We start from the raw sequence: 23189 nt of genomic DNA on the forward strand, positions 1-23189 counted from the left end.
TCCTCTAAGCCACTCTCTGATGAGGAAGACACCTGTGCAGGAGAAGCTGCAGACGAGCTCAAGGTCAACTGTGTGTGAAACGACAGCGAGTGGAAAAATACAGAGAAGACCAATGAGGCGTTACTTCATAATACGCCCCATATTGAAATGTTATAAAATGTTCAGTGCAAGGTTTTTTGGCACGTCCGGACCGCCCGTGTAAGTTGCCGTCACATTCGATAGGGACAGATGGTAAGCGCTCTGATTACCTGTATTAGAATTGTACTGGCAGGGATTAAACATTTGATTCATTCTAACTATTCTGATTTGACCGACAACCTAACCAGCGAGTGTTCTAACCCACTCCCCAAGCACCTGCTCTGCTGCTGCACTTGGACACCGGCACAATGGGCTATTGTGTCCAGCAGAAGGATTTACATGTTCAATTGTAATTGTGTTTAAATCGTAATAAATTTAAAGGTACAGAGTACCACCTCAAAATAGTCCCAGACCCGTCTTTTAGTATTTAAAATGTCAAAAATAGGTCACAGAATAGTCTGTCTGCCAGTTAACAATTAAATCACAAACAGTTTAAGAAATAAAATCGAAGAGCGCAAAGAAAAATCCTTTCAGTCATATGCACAGCTAAACAAAACTGTTTTTAGCTTAGATTTAAACATTGCCAACGAAGCCTGTCTCACATCTTTAGGAAGACTATTCCAGATTTTAGCTGCATAAAACTGAAACGCACATTCCCCATGTTTAGTCCTGACTCTGGCACCAGCAGGAGGCCGGTCTATGTTTAGTCCTGACTCTGACACCAGCAGGAGGCCGGTCCATGTTTAGTCCTGACTCTGGTACCAGCAGGAGGCCAGTACCTGAAGTCCTCAGAGTCCGAGATGGTTCATATGGCACTAACATGCCCAAGATGTACTTTGGTGCTAGGCCATGGAGAGACTTGTATACAAGCAGAGTTGCTTTAAAGTCTATTCTCAGCTAGTGCAGAGACCTGAGAACAGGACTAATGTGATGGTACTTCCTGGTTCTGGATGTACTGCAGCTGTTTTACAGCTCGTTTGGAGAGGCCAGTGAGCAGGCCGTTACAGTAGTCTAATCTACTGGAGACAAATGGATAAGTCTCTCCAAATCTGGTTTAGACACTATATTTTTTTATATTGGCAATGTTTTAGATGGTAAAAAGCTGCTGATGTTATTGATTTGATGTGGCTTTATTACCCCAAGCTTTCTATCTTGGTTTGTAGGCCAAAGACGATGATTTCAGTCTTGTCTGAGTTCAGCTGGAGAAAGTTGTTTTGCATCCACACACTGATCTGTTGGGTGCAGTGACAGAGTGAATCCACTGGTCCAAATTCACCTGCCAACAGTGAAACATAGATCTGAGTGTCGTCTGCATAATTGTGATAGGACACATTTCCACTGCTTATAAACTGACCTAACGGCAGCATGTAGAGGTTGAACAGAAGGGGTCCCAGCACTGACCCTTGGGGCACCCCACAGGTTAGGGCAGTCCTTCTCAAATAGTGGGGCGCGCCCCCCTGGGGGGTGCAGTGTGATAACTGGGGGGGCGCGTGTGACCCCATTTTTAATTTTCTAATGGCCCATTCACTCTGCGGCGTCAAAGCGTCCAGTTTACATTCAAAGTCTATGTGGACGTGTGTTTTTGCGGCGCGAATCCTGCATTTTGAGCGTTGGACGCAACACGTCGGGGGCGCTTGAGCGTCGGGATGCTTTGGACGCGCCACCAGAGCGGCCAGATTTTGGAATCTGGCTCAGCGTGTCAACAAGACTGAATAAACGCGTTGAACGACCGGTTTGTTACACACGGAGGTCAGTCAGCGTGAGTAGCTTTTTTATTGCATTTTTTATCTTAGGCAAAGCAAGGGGCCCCACCACTGACGGCGCTGGAGCGCAAAGCAGCTCAGTGCGAGCCCAAAGTGGAGCCACGGAACGCACAAGCTCAAAGGAGGAGAGGGAGAGGGAGGGAAAGAGAGAGGAGGAGACAGGTAGTTCCAGAGCGTAATCTTACCTGAAAATGCTTTTTTCTTCTTCACAAATCTGTTTCTTGTTGGCTTGAGCCAAAGGAAAGTGACTTTCTCAAGTTTCAAGCCCCTCACCCGAGATGATCTCACTAATAAATTATATAATGCTTAAAAGAGCTACAATGAGGGGGCAATAAGCATACATTTATATTATTTAATCCATTTGTGCCCTTTTTACTTTCAAATTAATACGCTGTATTAAAAAGTAGGGAAATTAATTGTTATTAAAAAAAAACACAATATAAATGTTTCCTTACTTTTTTCTGATGATTGTGAATAATTGTAAAATTGTGATATTTCTCTTCATGATAATCGTGACTAAAATGAGTATTGTGACATCCCTAATAATGAAACAAACAAAAGTCACCCAAAAGCTAATAAGACGAGGAAATATGAGGAAGCGTATGCAGCACTTGGCTTCACTGTGACTGAGGTGGAGACGAGGAAAGACCACCGTGTCTACTGTGTCTTACAATGTTGGCAGCGACAGCATGAAGCCAAATAAATTACACATCAATAAAACACACACTTTGTTTCGCAAACATATCGGGGGTGCGGCATTTATACGCTCACCGTATTTATAGTCGCGGCGGAGAGTAGGGGGGGCCAAGTGTTTTCTTCTTCCTAGGGGGGGGCTTATCAGAAATAATTGAGAAACACTGGGTTAGGGGCATGTGGTCTGAGACACAGACACATTTCAACAAAGTGCTTCCTGTCTTCCAGATAGGACCTTAACCAGTTTAGGGCAGTGCCACTGATGCCCACCCAGTCATCTAGTCTCTGTAAGAGGATCTCATGATCTACTGTTTCAAAAGCAGCACTCAGATCTAACAGAATTAAGGCTGTGGCTTTGCCCGTGTCTATGTTCACTATCGGCAGGTGACTATGGACCAGTAGATTCACTCTGTCACTGCATCCAACAGATCAGTGTGTGGATGCAAAACAACTTTCTCCAGCTGAACTCAGACAAGACTGAAATAATCGTTTTTGGCCCACAGAAACAAAGAGAAAGTGTTAGCGGTCACCTCCAGAGTCTCGCTCTAAAACCTACAAACCAAATTAGAAATCTGGGGGTAATAATGGACTCAGACTTGAACTTTAATAGCCACGTCAAATCAATAACATCAGCAGCTTTTTACCATCTAAAAAACATTGCCAAAATCAAAAATATACTGTCAAAACCAGATTTAGAGAGACTTATCCACGCGTTTGTCTCCAGTAGATTAGACTACTGTAACGGCCTGCTCACTGGTCTCTCCAAACGAGCTGTAAAACAGCTGCAGTACATCCAGAATGCTGCTGCTCGGGTCCAGACCAGAACCAGGAAGTACCATCACATTAGTCCTGTTCTCAGGTCTCTGCACTGGCTCCCTGTGGCTCAGAGAATAGACTTTAAAGCAGCTCTGCTTGTGTACAAGTCTCTCCATGGCCCAGCACCAAAGTACATCTTGGATATGTTAGTGCCATATGAACCATCTCGGACTCTGAGGACCTCAGGGACCGGCCTCCTGCTGGTGCCCAGAGTCAGGACAAAACATGGGGAATCTGCGTTTCAGTTTTATGCAGCTAAAATCTGGAACAGTCTTCCTGAAGATGTGAGACAGGCTTCTACTCTGACAATGTTCAAATCTAAGCTAAAAACAGTTTTGTTTAGCTGCGCATATGACTGAAAGGATTTTTTCTTTGCACTCTTCTCTTTTGTTTGTGATTTTATTAGTTTAGAAAATCAGTTGGATTGATAATTTTTAATTTAGTTAATTTTATTGTATTTCTGTAATTTCTTTGTGATTTGAATGCATTTTTCCTGCTGTGTGAAGCACTTTGAATTGCCTTGTGTATGAAATGTGCTCTACAAATAAACTTGCCTTGCCTTGCCTATGTTCAGGAGGATGTCACTTGTCACCTTGACAAGAGCAGTCTCAGTGCTGTGATGAGGTCTAAAACCTGACTGAAAAACATCAAATTAGTTGCTTATTAAGAGAAAATCTGTGAGCTGTTGGTAAACAACCTTTTCAGGACTTTGCCCCAAAATGGCAGATTAGAGATGGGCCGGTAATTATTAACTATGTGAGTAAATGGTGCTAACAAACTGTTCAGCACAGACTTTAGAAATCTGGTGGGTAACACATCGAGGCAGCATGTATATGAACTCACACTGGTGACGATCTCTTTGACAGTTTTGTCAGTTACAGGTGCAAAGTGAGTTAGCATTGTGGTATTTATAGCATTTTTAAAGCCCTGAACTTTGTCATTAAAGAATAATGCAAACTCACTACACTTGGATGTGGAAATGAGTTCTAACGGCAGCTGAGCTGGAGGGTTTGTAAATCTGTTTACTGTGGCAAACAGGACACGCGAGTTTTCAAATGCTTTAATGCTTCAAAAAATTTCAGAATTCTTTTCCTAGTTCTACATAAAATTAGGTTGTATATGTTCAACTTCTCTCTGTAAATCTCTTCATAGGGCCAATGCTGTCCAGAACATTCAAAACTCTAGATGTAACAGAGTTCAACAAATCATTTACATTAGAACATGAGACATTTTCAAAGTTTATCATTTCCATAAACAGTGTCATCATTTATGTGTCTCCTCCGAACAACTGCAGGACCAGCCTCTGAACAGCTGCAGGACCAGCCTCTGAACAGCTAAAGGACCAGCCTCTGAACAGCTGCAGGACCAGCCGGTGGTTTGGGAAAAACAGACAGGTCAAAGAAGACACAGAAATGATCAGACAGAGCAACATCGACCACATTGACATTTGAAATATTTACCCCCTTTGTAATTATGAGATCTAGAGTGTGCCTTCTGCTGTGGGTGGGGCCACTCTGCTGTGGGTGGGGCCACTCACATGCTGAGTAAGACTGAAGGTTTCAAGGACAGCATCAAGCCCTTTAGCGTTTCTGTCACAAATATTATCAACATGCACATTGAAATCACCTGTAATGACCAAACCATCAAAGTCTGTGCATACGACTGAAAGTATCTCAGTAAAATTATCAAAACGTTGGCAGTGCTGGGGAGGCTTGTATAAAACAATGAAGAGAATGGATGGAGACCGTTTTAGCTCCATTTTAAAGGATACATACTCAAATGATGAAAACACCCCAAAAGGCAACCTGCGGGTCATTATTTCATCTCTAAAGACAGCACAGACTCCACCCCCTTTCCCCCCCGTGTTTCAGATTCAAACTTAAAGTTAAGTGGAGCAGATTCTATTAGAACTACATTCCCTGTGTTTTTGTCAAGCCATGTTTCAGTTAAAAACATAAAATCAAGATTATAAGAAGAAATACAATTATTATTTAAGAGTGATTTGTTTCATAAGGATCTGACATTTAGCACAGCAAGTTTCAGACTAGCTTCAGTGGGACTTGGCATTATCCATGGGAGATACCAGGTGAAAGGCGAGGGGGGATAGGTGGTGGGGCTTTTGTTAATGTAGTCGGCTTGTGTGGAGAATAGTTGATAAGTATTGACATAACTCTTGATCTTGCTATATTGGGCATGAGTGGAGTCATCTTAAGGCCTGATTTGATCAGACATTCAAGATGGCTGGGAAGGCCCCTGGGTTGAGGGTAGAGATGAGAAGGAGTGAGGAATCTTTAGTGGGAGTAGATGTTGCAGGGGGGACCCAGGGTTGCTCTGAAGGCAGGGGCGATGACAGGGAGGTTGTCGGGCCTGTCACAGAAGGGTCCAAGGCCTTTGAAGATGGTTGTGGTGCTGTTGCTGATGAGCCCTTCGCTAAAGTTGGATTGGATTGTAAGTCAATCAACCAGAAAGCATACTCTGTGAGAATCTGTCTTCATATGAAAGTTTTTGTCTGTGTGAAACATCTTAAGGAGGTCACTGTCCTAGTTGAGAGCACAGACAAAAACATGCTGACCAAAATTGTGCAACAAATCATTTGATCACATTTTAATGTCAAAAATGTAGAAACATTATCAGTTTATTTTCCATTTCATACTTCAAATGCATTTGAGGGAAACCCCTTTTCATGTTTGTGTCAATGACAAATACAGTTCTTCAGGGTTTTGTCATTTTTTACAAATGTGGCATGTGGCTGCCATAGCAACACTTGACTAGTGACGTCAGTAATGGTTGGAACAAAATTGCTGATGAAAAGTTTGATTATATTTATTTGATTGTTTACAATGTCATAGAAAAAGCTCACATTGCAAAGCATGTCAGAGGTTCTCATTTTATATTTGATTCAAGCTCAAACACAGTAGTTTTTAGTTAGTAAAATGCCTCATCATGGAGATTATCTGAGTTTGACACAAAGGTTGTAGGGCTTTGGAGTGCGCACAATTCCCATGTCAGCATCCAGAGTGGGCTGCTCTCCCTCGGGTGCAAAGAAGGTGAACTGCTGCAGGAGCCCAGAGAAAAACAGGAACAACTCCATACGAGCCAGCTGTTCACCCAGACACACACGCTTACCTGACAACAGACAGTGTTCAGCGTAAAGGTTCTATCCACAACAGACAGACATACATTTTAAACCCATTCTTAAGTTGATGTTTACAACAAATACCAAATTGTTATTACAATGTGTCTCGTTAAAACACTTGGGACTGAATGAATATGTAAAATAAGACATTCAATTGGACTTTAAAGTATCTCATTTAGAAATAATATTGAGTCATTGTATATGTTTAAAGAATTACAAATGTAAATCCTCTATTAACCCTATTCTGCACGCATCTGCATACAATTGTATGAGGAGCAGTAAGACACTAAACACTTATTATATTATATTTTCAGCAGAAATGTGACCATTTCAAATAATAGATAATGTTAAAAATTTGTACATTTTTCCATTTACTCTCCTTTTTTTAGCGGGAGTGTCTACTGAGCCGCGGCGTGCGGCCGAAACTGCTAGGCTATTTTGTGCCGCAGCTCCTGAAACTGCTGGGCTATTTGACCGCGGCGGGTTAGACCGCGCCAGGTTAGGGTTAGGGTCAGGGTTAGGGTTAGGGTTAAGGTTAAGGTTAGGGTTAGGGTTAGGGTCAGGGTCAGGGTCAGGGTTAGCCATGAGGCTATATGGCCGTGCCGCTGCTCCTGAAACTGCTGGGCCATTTGACCGCGCCGCGGCTCTGTAGCCACAGCCTTTTTTAGCACCTGGCTTGATAAATAATGCTTACTTATAGTAAGGAGCCAACAAATTTGACAATATTTACTGAATCTAACACCAACCAATAGAAAAGGGCAGGAAGCCGTCTCTCTTCCTGAATTTCCCATTTTCATCCAGAAAGTGCCCAGGGTTGAAGGTGTGTGGTGATTCCCACATCGATGTGTCATGAAGCACCGAGTCTAAGTTACCAACAACCATGACACCCTAAAAAGAAAAGATAGATTTAGACACACTTTCATGTATTCAAAGATTAATACATTATTATAGGTAAACTACTTTACATACGTGAAAGTTTAAAAAAAAGCTTAGGTAGATAAATAATATTAAATCACTAAAAACCTACCAAGATGCAGTAAACCAGACCAGCACGCCAGGTATTTGTTTTAAATGTAGATACAATTATTAAGAAATTAAGGAAGAATAAAGATGGAAATGTGGAGAACTCTTCTTAGAGTTAAAGAATAACTTTAGTCAGTAAAGAGCAAACCTTGGGTATGGTATAATTCTCCAGAGTGGTCTCTTTAGTGGTCATGTGCACCACATTGAGGGGAATGATGTTTCCCATTCTCTGCACCTCGTGGATCACTGCGTTTGTGTAGTGCAGATGGTCTCTGTCCTGCATTGAGGGCAAGCGAGACGACCCCACCACCGCATCAATCTCAGTCTGGACCTTCTCTAAAACAGGAAGAAAGTAACCACTTTTTGTACATTTTTTTAAGTTAACAGAAAGGTGGTTCCAGGTAATATCAGATTACTAAAAGTAATAACAGTGAACCAAATACAATTGTGACTTTCTGAGTCTCTATGTTTATTCTTGGTCTGTAATATTCAGCCCTGGACAAAATGCTTCCAATATCAAACCCACCTTGGATGTGCGGGAAGTGAATCATGTACAGTAATGCCCAGTTCAATGTTGTTGTGGTGGTCTCTGTGCCAGCAACAAACAAATCCATGGCAGATAAACATAAATTCTTCAGATCAAATCCAGCCTCTTTGTCTTCTTTCTGTGGATGAAACAAACACATGTATTATTGGTTCATTATCGGCATGAAGAGAATTTAGTTTATGGAGTAGAAAAAGGTGATTTAAAGTTGAAATTTTGAGGAAGTTAAAATCAAGCATTAAAATTATTAACATTTTATTTATTCCTTATTTAAAAAAAGGCCCAAAACATCCAACAAAACCTACATCTAAATGAGCAACTTCCCCCATATAATGTGCGGCTGGTGCTGAGCCTTTGGCATCACCTACCTCTGATATTACTGAGAGGAAGCAGTCGATATAGTCTCGTGGATTCGATGGGTCGTGGGATTCTTTGTGTTCATCAATCTTGACGTGAACATAGTCGATTATGTTTTGAGTCAGAATGAAAATCTTTTGATGAGGTCCAGGGAGCCTCTTCATCAGCCAGGGGGCGACATTGTAAATCTATAAGAACAGGTACTCACATTCTGTACTAATTGTCTTTGTAATGTTTGGTAAAACATGAACATTTAATAAAACATAAAACAAAAAGTCCCGTTTTTATTTTGTTGAACTGAAGAGTCCCATGGACACTGAATGGGACAGAAAACTGACCTGGAACCAAATGCTGCCCTCTTCTTTAATAAGGTCCTTGAAGTTGAGCAGAATCTTCTGATGCTGCTTGTTGTTGTATTCCATGCGTTCACCAAACACCAAACAACAGATGATGTTTGACACAGCCTTGTTCAAAGATGTGTGAGGGTTAATGACTTCACCTGAAACAAGCAACAACGAAGAACCATTAAACAAACCAATACCATCTTTGTGTTGACATTTGATTGAGGTGAGAGTCTTGGTGACTTTGAATTGGTCTTCTCATGGACGTATCACTCTCCTGCCTAAGGCCCATAGCTAAGGGGAGAGGATCCCTAAAGCCCTAAAGGCAACTTGTGTGTCTACACCCTGACACGCCAGCGGTGTAACGGGCTTTCAATGTAAGTTCATGTATAATCGCCCAAAAAAAGCTGTACCAATCATCTTGATTGTCCCTGTGGAGACTTTAGGGGAATTTAGAGGCTCCATAGAAGTGTAAGCATTACAAAAAATAATAATGTAGCAAATAAAAATAATGAAAAGAAAAATGTACACCTGTGATGTGTGTAGTACCTTTCTGTTGAGCTAAAACCTGGATGAGATACTGGCACTCCTGTTGAATGGCCGGTTCCAGCGACTTCTTGCCCAGACCAAAGTTTCTGAGAGTGTGAAGAGCAAACCGCCTTTGCTGCTTCCATAAGTAACCATTGGACGCCACAAGACCTGAATAAATGAATAAAACATGAATAAATGGTAAAGTATTTTGTTTTTCCACATTTCAAAACACACCTGAATTCCCAATCAGATCTTCAAAAATAGGTAAGGTTGGTCGGTCCACGTAGTCCTCTCCTCTGACGGCCAGAGCCTCTCTCACAAGTCTGTATCCGTTTATAACAACCATTTGTCCCCCAAACAAACGAAGGCTGAAGATGTTCCCATATTTCTTGGCAAACTGGAGAAGCAAAGGAAATAGTATTTATTCCAAGTACTACTGTTACTTCTAAATATTATCACTTAAGAAGAAGTACAAAGTAGTAGTTGGATAAATCACTGAAGTGAAAGTTTAAAAGAAAAATATTTGAGGAAACTAAAAGTAATTATATGAGTTATTTTGTTTATCAACTATTCTACCTAACCTGACATTTGACTGCATGTCCTCCCCTCTCTCAGCCCCATGTCACTGTGTCCTTTCCTGTCTAATAAAGCCTACGGGAATTGGAGGAACAAACATGAAATTTTATTATTCTATTCTATGGAAGAGAGTTTTTAAAATATCCATCTTAATTTGTACGTTTTGAATTATTTCGTAGAATAAGAAGAAAAAACACAGGAGTGCGTGCGTGCGTGCGTGCGTTTGTGTGTGCGTGCGTTTGTGCGTTTGTGCGTGCCTTTGCCTGAAGTGGAAAGTAGAAACAATCAAGTTGAAGGAGGTGTTTCTGTGTGGGACGTTCTGCAGCTTACCTGAGCAAAATCCAGGTGAATTGTCGAAGGGTTAATGCGAAATACATCACCAAAAAACGGAGCCGGCCATGGACCAGGAGGATAGTCTCCAGGCCGCCAGTATTTAACAAAATCGGCAAAAAGGGCAAAAAGGGCCAAAATGAATAAAAACACCAAAATGCTTTTCAAATCTAGCCATTCCAGCCCAAGCACCTGAAACAAAGCCTCCATCTCTGAGCAGTTTGTGTTGTCTCTGTTTCGCTGCTGCACAAAAAGCACATGTTACGCAACTGCATTTGGAAGGAGGGTCCTAACATCAGAGTGACTCAGCACATTATTTGAGCAGACTATATTACGTGTGAAGTGGAACAAACTGTCATGCAATGGGGGAAAAAAGCTTCTAACATGTCCATTGTCATTCTCTATTTAGTTCATTCACGCGTTAGTTCAGGTTACGTGGCGCTGCCAGCTCCTGGGAGCCCGAACCCGGAGGAGGAGACCAGAAGCTGCTCGCCTTCTGATTGGCTGAGTGTCAGAAGTTACCTACGAAATAAATAGGTTGTTGTTGTTGTTGTTGTTGTTGTTGTTGTTGTTGTTGTTGTTGTTGTGTCCTGAAATATATTTATTTTTGGTTGGAAATATGTGATGTAGTTTCAACTATTGTGAAATGTCCTTAATCCTCTGTATGAGGACTACATTATGTCTCATTAAATTAAAAAACAACAAAATTACACTGTCTTATGGTAGTATGGTGCCTGTTTAACAATTCTTAGAATAAACAAGGCCAATAATGTAACTAATGTTTCAACATGTTTACTCTCTTGTATTTGTATGACCCACAACCATCCTTCTGTTTTTTTATATTTCAAAATGTTATTTCAAATATGTAAAAAAAAAAAAGAAGGAAAAAAAGCCAGACAACTTGAACTATTTAACTATGACCAATATACTGTATGCATGCCTACAAAATCACATGATAAGAGGTTGAGCTGATTATTTTATAGCCATATTCCAAAGGCCGTGGCTGCAGAGGTCAGAGCGGTCAAGTAGCCCATTAGTTTCAGGAGCCGCGGCACGGCCATATAGCCTCATAGCTAACCCTGACCCTGACCCTAACCCTGACCCTGACCCTAACCCTAACCTTAACCCTAACCCTGACCCTGACCCTAACCCTAACCTTAACCCTAACCCTAACCCTGACCCTGACCCTAACCCTAAACCTAACCCGGCGCGTTCTAACCCGGCACGGTCAAATAGCCCAGCAGTTTCGGCCGTGCGCCGCGGCTCTGTAGACACTCCCTATTCCAAAATGGATTAAATTTTCATAAAATTTCTACAAACAATAGCCCATATATACCCCATCCTTCATTTGTCCAGGAGTGTTCCATTGTAGAAAAAGATTCAGTTGTAATCATCTGACAAAATAGTCCAGATGACTAAAACTGAATATTTTTCTACAATACCCGATAATGATGATGATCTTTTATATATATATATAAATAAATATATATATATATTTAAATATTTGGATAACAAAGGAACTCGACAGTATTTACCGTATTTTCCGGATTATAAATCGCACCGGCCAAAAAATGCATGATTGAGAAGGGAAAAAACACATAAATCACACTGGAGTATAAGTCGCATTTTTTTGGGAAATTAATTTGATGAAATCCAAAACCATAAACAGACGTTTCATCTTGAAATGCAGTTTAAAATAATAATAGATTAGAGAACATGGTGAATAGGTGTACGTATGCTAACGCTAACACCTTCAGCTACAACGAGGAGACAACGAACTGTGGTAAGTGTCTGGTATGTTAACGTAACATATTAACAGTTATTCAGATAACTATAGCATAAAGAACATGCTTTCACCTTTTCAACAAGTTTACCAAAGCATCAGTATTACCTCAAATCACTAAATCCATTGAATTCTTCTTCCTCTGTGTCACTTCTAAACAACTCCACAAACTCCAGACGTAGAGGAAATGCCCATTCTTATTCTGTGTTGTTTAGAGTCTAGAGCGCCCTCATGCCAGTGTGAAAATAATAAATAATATCACATATAAATCGCTCTGGAGGCAGGTGCGATTTATAATCCGGAAAATACGGTAATCTGTTTTTGTCCTTATCTAACCCAGGCTTGCAGAGAGTCAGTAAACAGCCCCCACTCCTCTCACTCTCTGGTCTCAAAGGGTTCAACACAATAACAGTATTACATAACCATTCCTGTGTTTGCCTTGGCCTCTGCTCATTTGTTTTGCAGCAACAGAGGAGCAGAGAGATGATTTTCCAAACTATTTTTGAGTGTCTGAATTTTTGGGGTTGGTGCCTTTTGGTTTTTACCATTTTAATTTTGGTTGACCTGGTAAAAAATGGAAGAGCACAGAACTTTCCACCAGGACCACCGGCTGTGCCTTTTCTTGGAAACATCTTCACTAGTTTGGACATAAAATCAATAGACAAGGTAAGCTTAAAGAACGTTATTTTATTTTATTTTTTAATGTGGCAAGCTCCCAAACCAAACACTTCACCTATACAAAAGAAGAGGTCATAAATATAATAAAACTATGTCATTAATGTTATACTGGAACATGACTTACCTTCTGTTCCTCAACAGCTTACTGAGGACTATGGCCCAGTCTTCAGTTTGCGGAGAGGTAGCGATAAAATAGTGTTTGTGTCTGGATACAAGATGGTCAGAGAGGCTCTCGTCAGCCAACTGGACAGCTTCACAGAGCGACCAGAAATTCCTCTATTTCATGTCATTTTCAAAGGAATTGGTCAGTAAACAGTACAATGATAACAGATGATAATTATGATAGTGGTAGGGCTATGTATATTTGATGATAAACCAACTTTGCACACAGGCATAGCTTTGAGTAATGGTTACCTGTGGAAGAAGCAAAGGAAGTTCGCCAGCACCCATCTACGTTATTTTGGAGAAGGACAGAGGACCCAGGAGAAGTACATTGAGGAAGAATGTCATTTCCTGTGTGAGAGCTTCAAAGAAGAGCAAGGTAATTGGATCCCAAGAATAAGTTGCGTTCATGTGACATCATAAGATTCCCTCAGCCCAGAAGGCCAGCTAAAATGAATATTGTTGAAATGCAGGTTTTTGTTGTAATACTATAAGTTCTTAGGTATAGTCACTAAGAGGTTTAACAAGTGTAAATTTACCTTTGAGATATTTAAAGTCCAATGCCATCAATAAGGAAATGTGTGTCTTTCCTGCCATCTGAGGTTATGACATAATTCTAGAACGTGAATGCAACCTAGTGGCAGTATTTTAGATTACAGCTGTTTAGTTCACAGATATCTCTTTTTGACTTTTTCACTCTTAGTCATTTGCAATTTTCCTGGTGAAACCTGGTGAACAAAGTGCAATGTCTTTTCCAACATAAAAACGAAACCTTTTCATTTTACAAATGTCCACGTTTATTTCAGTCATGTCATGTCCTTGACAGTTCAGTCTGTATCATCCATTTCTTTGTGCCTTTTCCCGTCTGCTAAAAGTACATTCCAAAATTATCCATCTGTTGTTTCACTGTAGGAGATCTGAATGTATTTCATGTATTTTATTGTGCATTTCTACTTAAAACTATCTGAAAGACACATGTTATGTCTTTCCAGAGAGACCGTTCAACCCCCAGGCCACCATAACTAATGGTGTGAGCAACATCATCAGTTCTGTGCTGTTTGGACACCGCTTCGAGTACACAGACGACCGCTTCCGTAGGATTCTTCAGCTGGACACCGAGGCTGTTCTTTTGGCTGGCTCTCCAATTGCACAAGCAAGTCTATTACAGCGTGGATTTTAAATCGGGTTAAAAAAAATTAAGCCATGTTTGATGTTATGAAGGGATGGCACGAGACACAACATCGAGATTCAGTTCACAATTTATTTATTCAATTTATCTATGCTTCAGTTTAAAATGGCTTTTGTGTCAAGAAGTGGGTGATATTGTCAAAATGAATATCCTGATAACAATAATCAGAAGATATTGTGACAATCCAACAGAAATGTGCGAAAATGTGTGTTTATATTAGTTGATGATGTTTGAGTATCAGACAAACGTGAAATTACTTCATAATTACCCACAAAAAAGTAGAAATATTCCTTTTACCATTGTTAACATTTATTCAATATATTTTTAAGGAATCCGTTTATGTCTTTGTCTAACTGCATTTAAATTTCTAGGGCGGAGTTTAGAGCAGAGACAGAACCAATCACATAAACCCAGAAGTGACGCAAAAAACGCGACACGCTTAACCAGATATTACGTAGCCAATGTCAACAAGGCGTGTTCCGCGTTATCCGTCCCCAAACGTAGAAAATGTCTCCTGAATCGCGATGACGCCCTTCGCATAATCGCATCTAACGCACGTTCATCACGGCGAGTAGAGCGGACTTTCCTGATTGTTTAAACCAAAGCGAGAGCAGAAGTAAACACCGGGTCCGCCATCTTGAATGTTTTGGAACGGGGGGCGAAAAGCTACTTCCGTATCGTCAGTGTGACGCGTAAAAACCTCCGCCTGGGATTGGATAGGTAAATTGAGGATCGACGACTTCAATGGTTAACACGTATTTGTTTATTTATAAGTGTTTAAGTCAAGCCTTAATAAATATTCTTGGTAATAATCGTTGAACACCCACCGTGGTATCTTTCCTCAGTTATATGATGTGTTCCCTGGTCTGATGAAGCACTTACCGGGGCCACATCACACAGTCCACAAGAACTACTATCAGATCCTGGACTTCCTGATGCAAGAAATAAAGAAGCACCAAGAGGAAGTAAACCCGGACGACCCTCGCGACTACATAGACGTTTACCTGGGAGAGATAGAGAAGGTGAGACAAGCCAAGCTACTGGAACCGACGTCCTGGATTAAAGAGGGATTACATTGGAAATATTGTTTGTAAAATGTAATGATAGCAATGGAAACTATATTTTCAATCTTTAACTGCACAGAATTACCCACCATCTCAATGTTAAACTCGTTTAAATGACTATTCATATGTATTCATATTCAACAGAGCAACTGTGACATTCTTCTTTTGATTAAAGACTGGTTCGACCTGTTTCGCATTTTTTATTCTATATTGTGTGTTATCTTATTTAACGTATTCAATGTTTTATTGTTGGTTTTATTGACATTTTATTTTGATATTCTGTACTTGTGTATTCTGTAATCACAGGCTGCCCATGAAAAAGAGAGCTACTCTCATTGAGGTCTTCCCCTGTATAAAGGAAATTTAAAAAATATATATATTCAAAAGTAAATGTTTCCTTTTTTTTTTAGAAAAAGGAGGACCCCCTCGCTGGCTTTAACCTGGACACTTTGCTGGTGTGCACCTTAGACCTGCTGGAGGCTGCAACTGAATCAACTGCAACCACTCTGCGCTGGGCCATGGTCCTAATGATGAACTACCCAGAGATACAGGGTTAGTTATCCAAGCTGCAGTTTTGAGAATACTGTTGGGTTTTGAAGGTATAAAGCTTGGGATTGTGTCGTGTCATAGATCTTTTTGTTAGCCTAATGAAAACCAGTGAAACCAGTAGGGATTTATTCACGGCTCTTTTGCTTTCAAGGACTTATGATCACAAAAATAAGCACGGATGAACCCAAACAAATCAGTTTCTGCCCCTAAATAATGTCACTAGTTACACAAATTTAACTAAACTTTAAGTTAGTCAGCCAATGGAAACTGAAACTTAATGTGCATTTCAGCTTTGTCTTTGTCTCTCAGCAAAGGTGCAGGCAGAGATAGATGCTGTGATTGGACAGTCTCGACAGCCCAACCTGACAGACCGGCCCAACATGCCCTACACTGACGCTGTGATCCACGAGGTGCAGAGGTTTGCAAATATTGTGCCCCTGGGATTCCCCAAAATGGCCAGTAAAGACACCACTTTTGGCGGATATTTTATACCCAAGGTAACTAGTGATTGTGTTAAGTTTCTAAATTACAACCTTTATAGGTGTTGAGAGCCCTTTTTTGCAAGTACAAATTAAAAATCACAGACAGTACATTCAGACCAGCTCATTAGTTAATTCACATGAAACAAGTCACCATTTGAGTTAGCTCGTGCAGGTCTTTGCAGTGGGAGAAGTGAGTCAAGAACCAAGACAAAAATAATGGTTAATACATACTGTTAGAAAATTGGATATTTGTACATTTTTCTTTCCAACTTTTCTAAAACTGTTAATGGTCTATTTCAGGGCACTGTCATAGCCTCAAATCTTTCATCTGTGCTGTTTGACAAGAATGAATGGGAGACGCCCGATGTGTTTAACCCTGGGCACTTCCTGGATGTAGAAGGACGTTTCCGGAGAAGAGATGCATTTCTGCCATTTTCTGCAGGTTAGTGTTACACACAATAAGTCTTTAAGTCAAAATAACACAGTTTTTGTAATAAATGCTGCTAGCCTCCTGCCCATGTCTGAGATGTGAAAGTGAAAATAAGTCTACTGTTGGTAAACATATCTCCACTTCCACTGGTGGGAAGGAGGTCAAGAAAAGCTGAGGAGACTGCTATGAAGGACAGTTGCAGAAAGCTGTACAAATAATTGCCAGAGGAAGAATTGGTTGAGAGGCAAAGGGAGGCTGTGGTTGGCTAATAGTTAAAAGGGTATAGAAACATAAGCCTTTATAATTATAATTGATTGTTTAAGGTGCATCATCTTTCTGCAGGTAAGCGTGCGTGTTTGGGGGAGTACCTCGCTAAGATGCAGCTGTTCCTGTTCTTTGCGGCTATCTTGCAGCGCTTCACTTTGACTGCGCCTCCAGGAGAGATGCCCAGTCTGGTTGGGGTCCAGGGGTTCACAATCTCCCCTGAACAGTTTCGGATGATGGCCGTACCGCGCTAAACTTGGAAATAGATATTGAAAATGTATTACATCAATGCCTACGATAATAAAGTCAAAACAACACTCAACATGACCAAGTACCTGTAAAACAAAGACTTTCTTCATTCAGAATGAACTTTCCAACTATTTTAAACAGAGACGTTCCTACCTCAGCCATATATAGAGTTTGAATCTTCTTGTGCTGCGGTAGATAAAGGCATTTCTGTTTCTTTGCTAAAACATGACTTCATTATTGAACATTTGTTACAAATTATCACAAATAATCTGGTTTAATAATCATACATATGCTTACCTTAGTTTACGTTTAAACCTTGATTTAGTTTGTTTTGTACTCTTTGCAGCACTTTGGAGACTTTGTGTTGACAAAATGTACTATACATAAATAAAGGCAAGGCAAGTTTATTTGTAGAGCACATTTCATACACAAGGCAATTCAAAGTGCTTCACACAATAAGTTACAGACCAATGAAGGGGAAACCAAATAAATCAACTTTACTATATTTTATTACCAACTATATCAAGACTGTATATATCAAGACTGTATTAAACTATATTTTGATATACGCTGAAATTATGAAGGGTTTACCTCTTACACGCACAAGCGGACACATATCCCATTGTTCCTCTAAGCCACTCTCTGATGAGGAAGACACCTGTGCAGGAGAAGCTGCAGACGAGCTCAAGGTCAACTGTGTGTGAAACGACGGCGAGTGGAAAAATACAGAGAAGACCAATGAGGCGTTACTTCATAATACGCCCCATATTGAAATGTTATAAAATGTTCAGTGCAAGGTTTTTTGGCACGTCCGGACCGCCCGTGTAAGTCGCCGTCACATTCGATAGGGACAGATGGTAAGCGCTCTGATTACCTGTATTAGAATTGTACTGGCAGGGATTAAACATTTGATTCATTCTAACTATTCTGATTTGACCGACAACCTAACCTAATCTAACCCACTCCCCAAGCACCTGCTCTGCTGCTGCACTTGGACACCGGCACAATGGGCTATTGTGTCCAGCAGAAGGATTTACATGTTCAATTGTAATTGTGTTTAAATCGTAATAAATTTAAAGGTAGAGGGTACCACCTCAAAATTGTCCCAGACCCGTCTTTTAGTATTTAAAATGTCAAAAATAGGTCACAGAATAGTCTGTCTGCCAGTTAACAATTAAATCACAAACAGTTTAAGAAATAAAATCGAAGAGCGCAAAGAAAAATCCTTTCAGTCATATGCACAGCTAAACAAAACTGTTTTTAGCTTAGATTTGAACATTGCCAAAGTAGAAGCCTGTCTCACATCTTTAGGAAGACTATTCCAGATTTTAGCTGCATAAAACTCAAACGCAGATTCCCCATGTTTAGTCCTGACTCTGGCACCAGCAGGAGGCCGGTCCATGTTAAGTCCTGACTCTGACACCAGCAGGAGGCTGGTCCATGTTTAGTCCTGACTCTGGCACCAGCAGGAGGCCAGTTCATGTTTAGTCCTGACTCTGGCACCAGCAGGAGGCCAGTTCATGTTTAGTCCTGACTCTGGCACCAGCAGGAAGCCAGTACCTGAGGTCCTCAGAGTCCGAGATGGTTCATATGGCACTAACATGCCCAAGATGTACTTTGGTGCTAGGCCATGGAGAGACTTGTATACAAGCAGAGTTGCTTTAAAGTCTCTTCTCAGCCAGTGCAGAGACCTGAGAACAGGACTAATTGTGATGGTACTTCCTGGTTCTAGTCAGGACCCGAGCAGCAGCGTTCTGGCTTTGCACCGGGCACTTGGCTTCACTGTGACTGAGGTGGAGACGAGGAAAGACCACCGTGTCTACTGTGTCTTACAATGTTGGCAGCGACAGCATGAAGCCAAATAAATTACACATCAATAAAGCACACACTTTGTTTCGCGAACATATCGGGGGTGCGGCATTTATACACTCACCATATTTATAGTCGCGGCGGAGAGTAGGGGGGGCCAAGTGTTTTCTTCTTCCTAGGGGGGGGCTTATCAGAAATAATTGAAAAACACTGGGTTAGGGGCATGTGGTCTGAGACACAGACACATTTCAACAAAGTGCTTCCTGTCTTCCAGATAGGACCTTAACCAGTTTAGGGCAGTGCCACTGATGCCCACCCAGTCATCTAGTCTCTGTAAGAGGATCTCATGATCTACTGTTTCAAAAGCAGCACTCAGATCTAACAGAATTAAGACTGAGGCTTTGCCCGTGTCAGTGTTCAGGCGGATGTAATTTGTCACCTTGACAAGAGCAGTCTCAGTGCTGTGATGAGGTCTAAAACCTGACTGAAAAACATCAAATTAGTTGCTTATTAAGAGAAAATCTGTGAGCTGTTGGTAAACAACCTTTTCAGGACTTTGCCCCAAAATGGCAGATTAGAGATGGGCCGGTAATTATTAACTATGTGAGTAAATGGTGCTAACAAACTGTTCAGCACAGACTTTAGAAATCTGGTGGGTAACACATCGAGGCAGCATGTATATGAACTCACACTGGTGACGATCTCTTTGACAGTTTTGTCAGTTACAGGTGCAAAGTGAGTTAGCATTGTGGTATTTATAGCATTTTTAATGCCCTGAACTTTGTCATTAAAGAATAATGCAAACTCACTACACTTGGATGTGGAAATGAGTTCTAACGGCAGCTGAGCTGGAGGGTTTGTAAATCCGTTTACTGTGGCAAACAGGACACGCGAGTTGTTACTGCAGCTTCCAATTATTTCAGAAAAATATCTTTCCCTAGTTCTACATTATATAAGGTTGTACATGCTCAACTTCTCTCTGTAAATCTCTTTTTGAATCTCCATGGCGCCTTCTGCTTATTTTTAACCATTTTAGCCTTCATAGGGCCAATGCTGTCCAGAACATTCAAAACTGTAGATGTAACAGTGTTCAACAAATCATTTACATTAGACATGAGATGAAATGAAACATTTTCAAAGTTTATCATTTCCATAAACAGTGCACCCGTGTCATCATTTATGTGTCTCCTCCGAACAACTGCAGGACCAACCTCTGAACAGCTGCAGGACCAGCCGGTGGTTTGGGAAAAACAGGCAGGGCAAAGAAGACACAGAAATGATCAGACAGAGCAACATCGACCACATTGACATTTGAAATATTTACCCCCTTTGTAATCAAATCAAATCAAATCAATTTATTTTTGTAAGGCCCAAAATCACAACAACAGTTGCCTCTGAGGGCCACAGGGAGAAATGAATCAACAATGTCTGTGGTGGCGATGGAGTCAGACAATGTCTGTGGTGGCGAGGGACGATGTCCCAGGGTCCTCTGTCCTTAGACTCTCCTTCTCGGCCAGGAAAAACTACAAAAAAAACCTCTTTGGGAAAAAAGCGTAGAAACCTGGAGGAGTTCCAGTGAAGGAGAGATCCGACTCTCACAGACGGACAGACGGACACGAGGAGACTGGAGCTGGACCCACTCTTCAGGCAGATGAGGGACCGACTGAGGCGAACTGGACCCACTCTTCAGGCAGATGAGGGACCGTCGGAGTCGAGCAGGACCCACTCTTCAGGCAGATGAGGGACCGTCGGAGGCGAACTGGACCCACTCCTCAGGCAGATGAGGGACCGTGGGAGGCGAGCTGGACCCACTCTTCAGGTAGATGAGGCACCGTCGGAGGCGAGCTGGACCCACTCTTCAGGCAGATGAGGGACCGACTGAGGCGAACTGGAGCCACTCTTCAGGCAGATGAGGGACCGTCCACATGGGGCAGGGACCACTTCACCAGGAGAGGGACATCTGGGTCCACAGGTCCTCAGGAGTGAGAGAAAGAAAAAGAAGGCGGTGAACAGTTTGCAAGTGGAATCAAAAAATAAATATTGTTTGATAGCATAAGTAGTCAGAAGAAGAAGAGGATAGTGCTCAAGCTGTCATACTTCCCCCAGCACAGTTACTCCTAGGGCAGCGTAGCTGAAGCTGTGGGTTTATCTTTCTGTTCCTAACTACTCTGACCATAAGCGATTTCAAAGAGGAACGTTTTAAGCCTGGACTTAAATGAAGAGACTGTGTCAGCATATTTAACATGGGTCGGGAGCTGATTCCATAACACAGGGGCTTGGTAGCTAAACGCTCTACCTCCTACAGTACTTTTAGAGACTCTTGGCACCACCAGAAGGCCGGCATTCTGAGAGCGAAGAGCTCTGTTTGGATGATATGGTTCTATAGCATCTTTGAGGTAGGATGGGGCCATGTCATTTATGGCTTTGTAGGTCAAGAGTAGAATTTTGAATTTGTAATTATGAGATCTAGAGTGTGCCTTCTGCTGTGGGTGGGGCAACTCTGCTGTGGGTGGGGCCACTCACATGCTGAGTAAGACTGAAGGTTTCAAGGACAGCATCAAGCCCTTTAGCGTTTCTGTCACAAATATTATCAACATGCACATTGAAATCACCTATAATGACCAAACCAAGTCTGTGCATACGACTGAAAGCATCTCAGTAAAATCATCAAAACATTGGCAGTGCTGGGGAGGCTTGTATAAAACAATGAAGAGAATGGATGGAGACCGTTTTAGCTCCATTTTAAAGGATACATACTCAAATGATGAAAACACCCCAAAAGACAACCTGCGAGTCATCATTTCATCTCTAAAGACAGCACAGACTCCACCCCCTTTTTTGTTTTCTCGTGTTTCAGATTCCAACTTAAAGTTGAGTGGAGCAGATTCTATCAGGACTTTTGTCAAGCCATGTTTCAGTTAAAAACATAAAATCAATATTATAAGAAGAAATAAAATGATTAATTAAGAGTGATTTGTTACATAAGGATCTGACATTTAGCACAGCAAGTTTCAGACTAGCTTCAGTGGGACTGGGCCTTATCTTTTCACAACGAATATGAATCAAATTTCTCAGATTTGGCAGCCTGACTCGCATTTTGTTTTCCCATCTGTATGATGTGACTACAGAAATAGCACAAGGGGGGGGGGCTCTTTTTACACAGGGCCCCGGGTTGGTTTGATTTTTAATATGACAATAAGTGAGACCCAGTGCATCCTATCTATGGGAGATCCCAGGTGAAAGGCGAGGGGGGATAGGTGGTGGGGCTTTTGTTGGTGTAGTCGGCTTGTGTGGGGAAGAGTTGATAAGTATTGACATAACTCTTGATCTTGCTATATTGGGCATGAGTGGAGTCATCTTAAGGCCTGATTTGATCAGACATTCAAGATGGCTGGGAAGGTCCCTGGGTGAGGGTGGAGATGAGAAGGACAGTGAGGAATCTTTAGTGGGAGTAGATGTTGCAGGGGGGACCCAGGGTTGCTCTGAAGGCAGGGGCGATGACAGGGGGTTGTCGGGCCTGTCAAAGAAGGGTCCAAGGCCTTTGAAGGTTGTGGTGCTGTTGCTGATGAGCCCTTCGCTAAAGTTGGATTGGATTGTAAGTCAATCAACCAGAAAGCATATTCTGTGCAAATCTGTCTTTGTATTGTAGCAGTATAGCCTGCAGGCGGGCTCTACTACTAAGCAGAATTTCTATTGGCTGACGGTGACGTCAACCACTCTTAAAAGCGCTTCTGCGCTTACCTTGCGCCCTCTGACCTCGCGCTCTCGGTGTTTGCGCCGCGCACGCCACTCTCAGTGCTTGCTGCCATGGGCCCGCGCGCTCTGCGTGCCGCCCGTTATGCCGGCTAACGGGTGTGCTATTTATAGTCTGTCCAGTCCTCCGTCGCATTTATCCAGCTCCAGGAGCGTGGCATAGCGGGTAATTCAAATAATCCAGCTGTACATTTAGTGACCATGTTGTCTTTTATAGATCTGAACCATGGAGCTAGGGTGCACTGTCGCCTTGTTGACTTGTTGCCTTGTTGCCTTACTGCCTTGTCTTGTCGTCTTGCCTGCTTGTTGCCTTCTTGCCTTGCAGTTGTGTCTTTCCTGCTTGGATCTGAACAATGAACCATCCGTAATTTATTCAAACTGCAATGTCAATTAACTTATCGATCATGTACGAATAAACATTTATTTTTGCTAACCTCAAGTCTCTGCCTACGTGCCTTATATTTAGCTGGTCCTGGGCCAACTCCTAGGTGGCGTTGTTGGCTTTCTTAAAACATGAGATGGTTTAGTCTGGTTTAGCCACACTGGACAGAGGGCTAAGCTAAATGACCCTCGGAAAACCACAGTATGA

The 23189-nt window shown here is 41.7% G+C and overlaps 2 protein-coding genes across 2 annotated transcripts; one reads left to right on the plus strand and one right to left on the minus strand.

Moving 5' to 3' along the window:
• Positions 1–6148: 6148 nt before the first annotated feature.
• LOC140353421 (cytochrome P450 2J4-like) lies at positions 6149–10413 on the minus strand. Its single transcript, XM_072437977.1, has 9 exons — positions 10189–10413; positions 9517–9679; positions 9301–9450; positions 8749–8909; positions 8422–8598; positions 8036–8174; positions 7658–7845; positions 7233–7374; positions 6149–6476 (listed from the first exon to the last, which is right to left on the minus strand). Exons 1-9 carry the CDS (start codon positions 10396–10398, stop codon positions 6301–6303), a joined length of 1506 nt encoding a protein of 501 aa, XP_072294078.1. The 5' UTR covers positions 10399–10413; the 3' UTR covers positions 6149–6300.
• A 1982-nt stretch (positions 10414–12395) lies between these two features.
• On the plus strand, positions 12396–17048 carry LOC140353423 (cytochrome P450 2J2-like). Its single transcript, XM_072437979.1, has 9 exons — positions 12396–12637; positions 12791–12953; positions 13041–13190; positions 13804–13964; positions 14846–15022; positions 15475–15616; positions 15923–16110; positions 16396–16537; positions 16868–17048. Exons 1-9 carry the CDS (start codon positions 12455–12457, stop codon positions 17041–17043), a joined length of 1482 nt encoding a protein of 493 aa, XP_072294080.1. The 5' UTR covers positions 12396–12454; the 3' UTR covers positions 17044–17048.
• The last annotated feature ends 6141 nt before the right edge of the window (positions 17049–23189 follow it).

Source organism: Eucyclogobius newberryi, unplaced genomic scaffold (genome assembly GCF_026437365.1).
Source record: "Eucyclogobius newberryi isolate DKJ021-1_F unplaced genomic scaffold, fEucNew1.0.hap1 SCAF_9, whole genome shotgun sequence".
In the NCBI taxonomy this organism is placed as follows: Eukaryota; Metazoa; Chordata; class Actinopteri; order Gobiiformes; family Gobiidae; genus Eucyclogobius; species Eucyclogobius newberryi.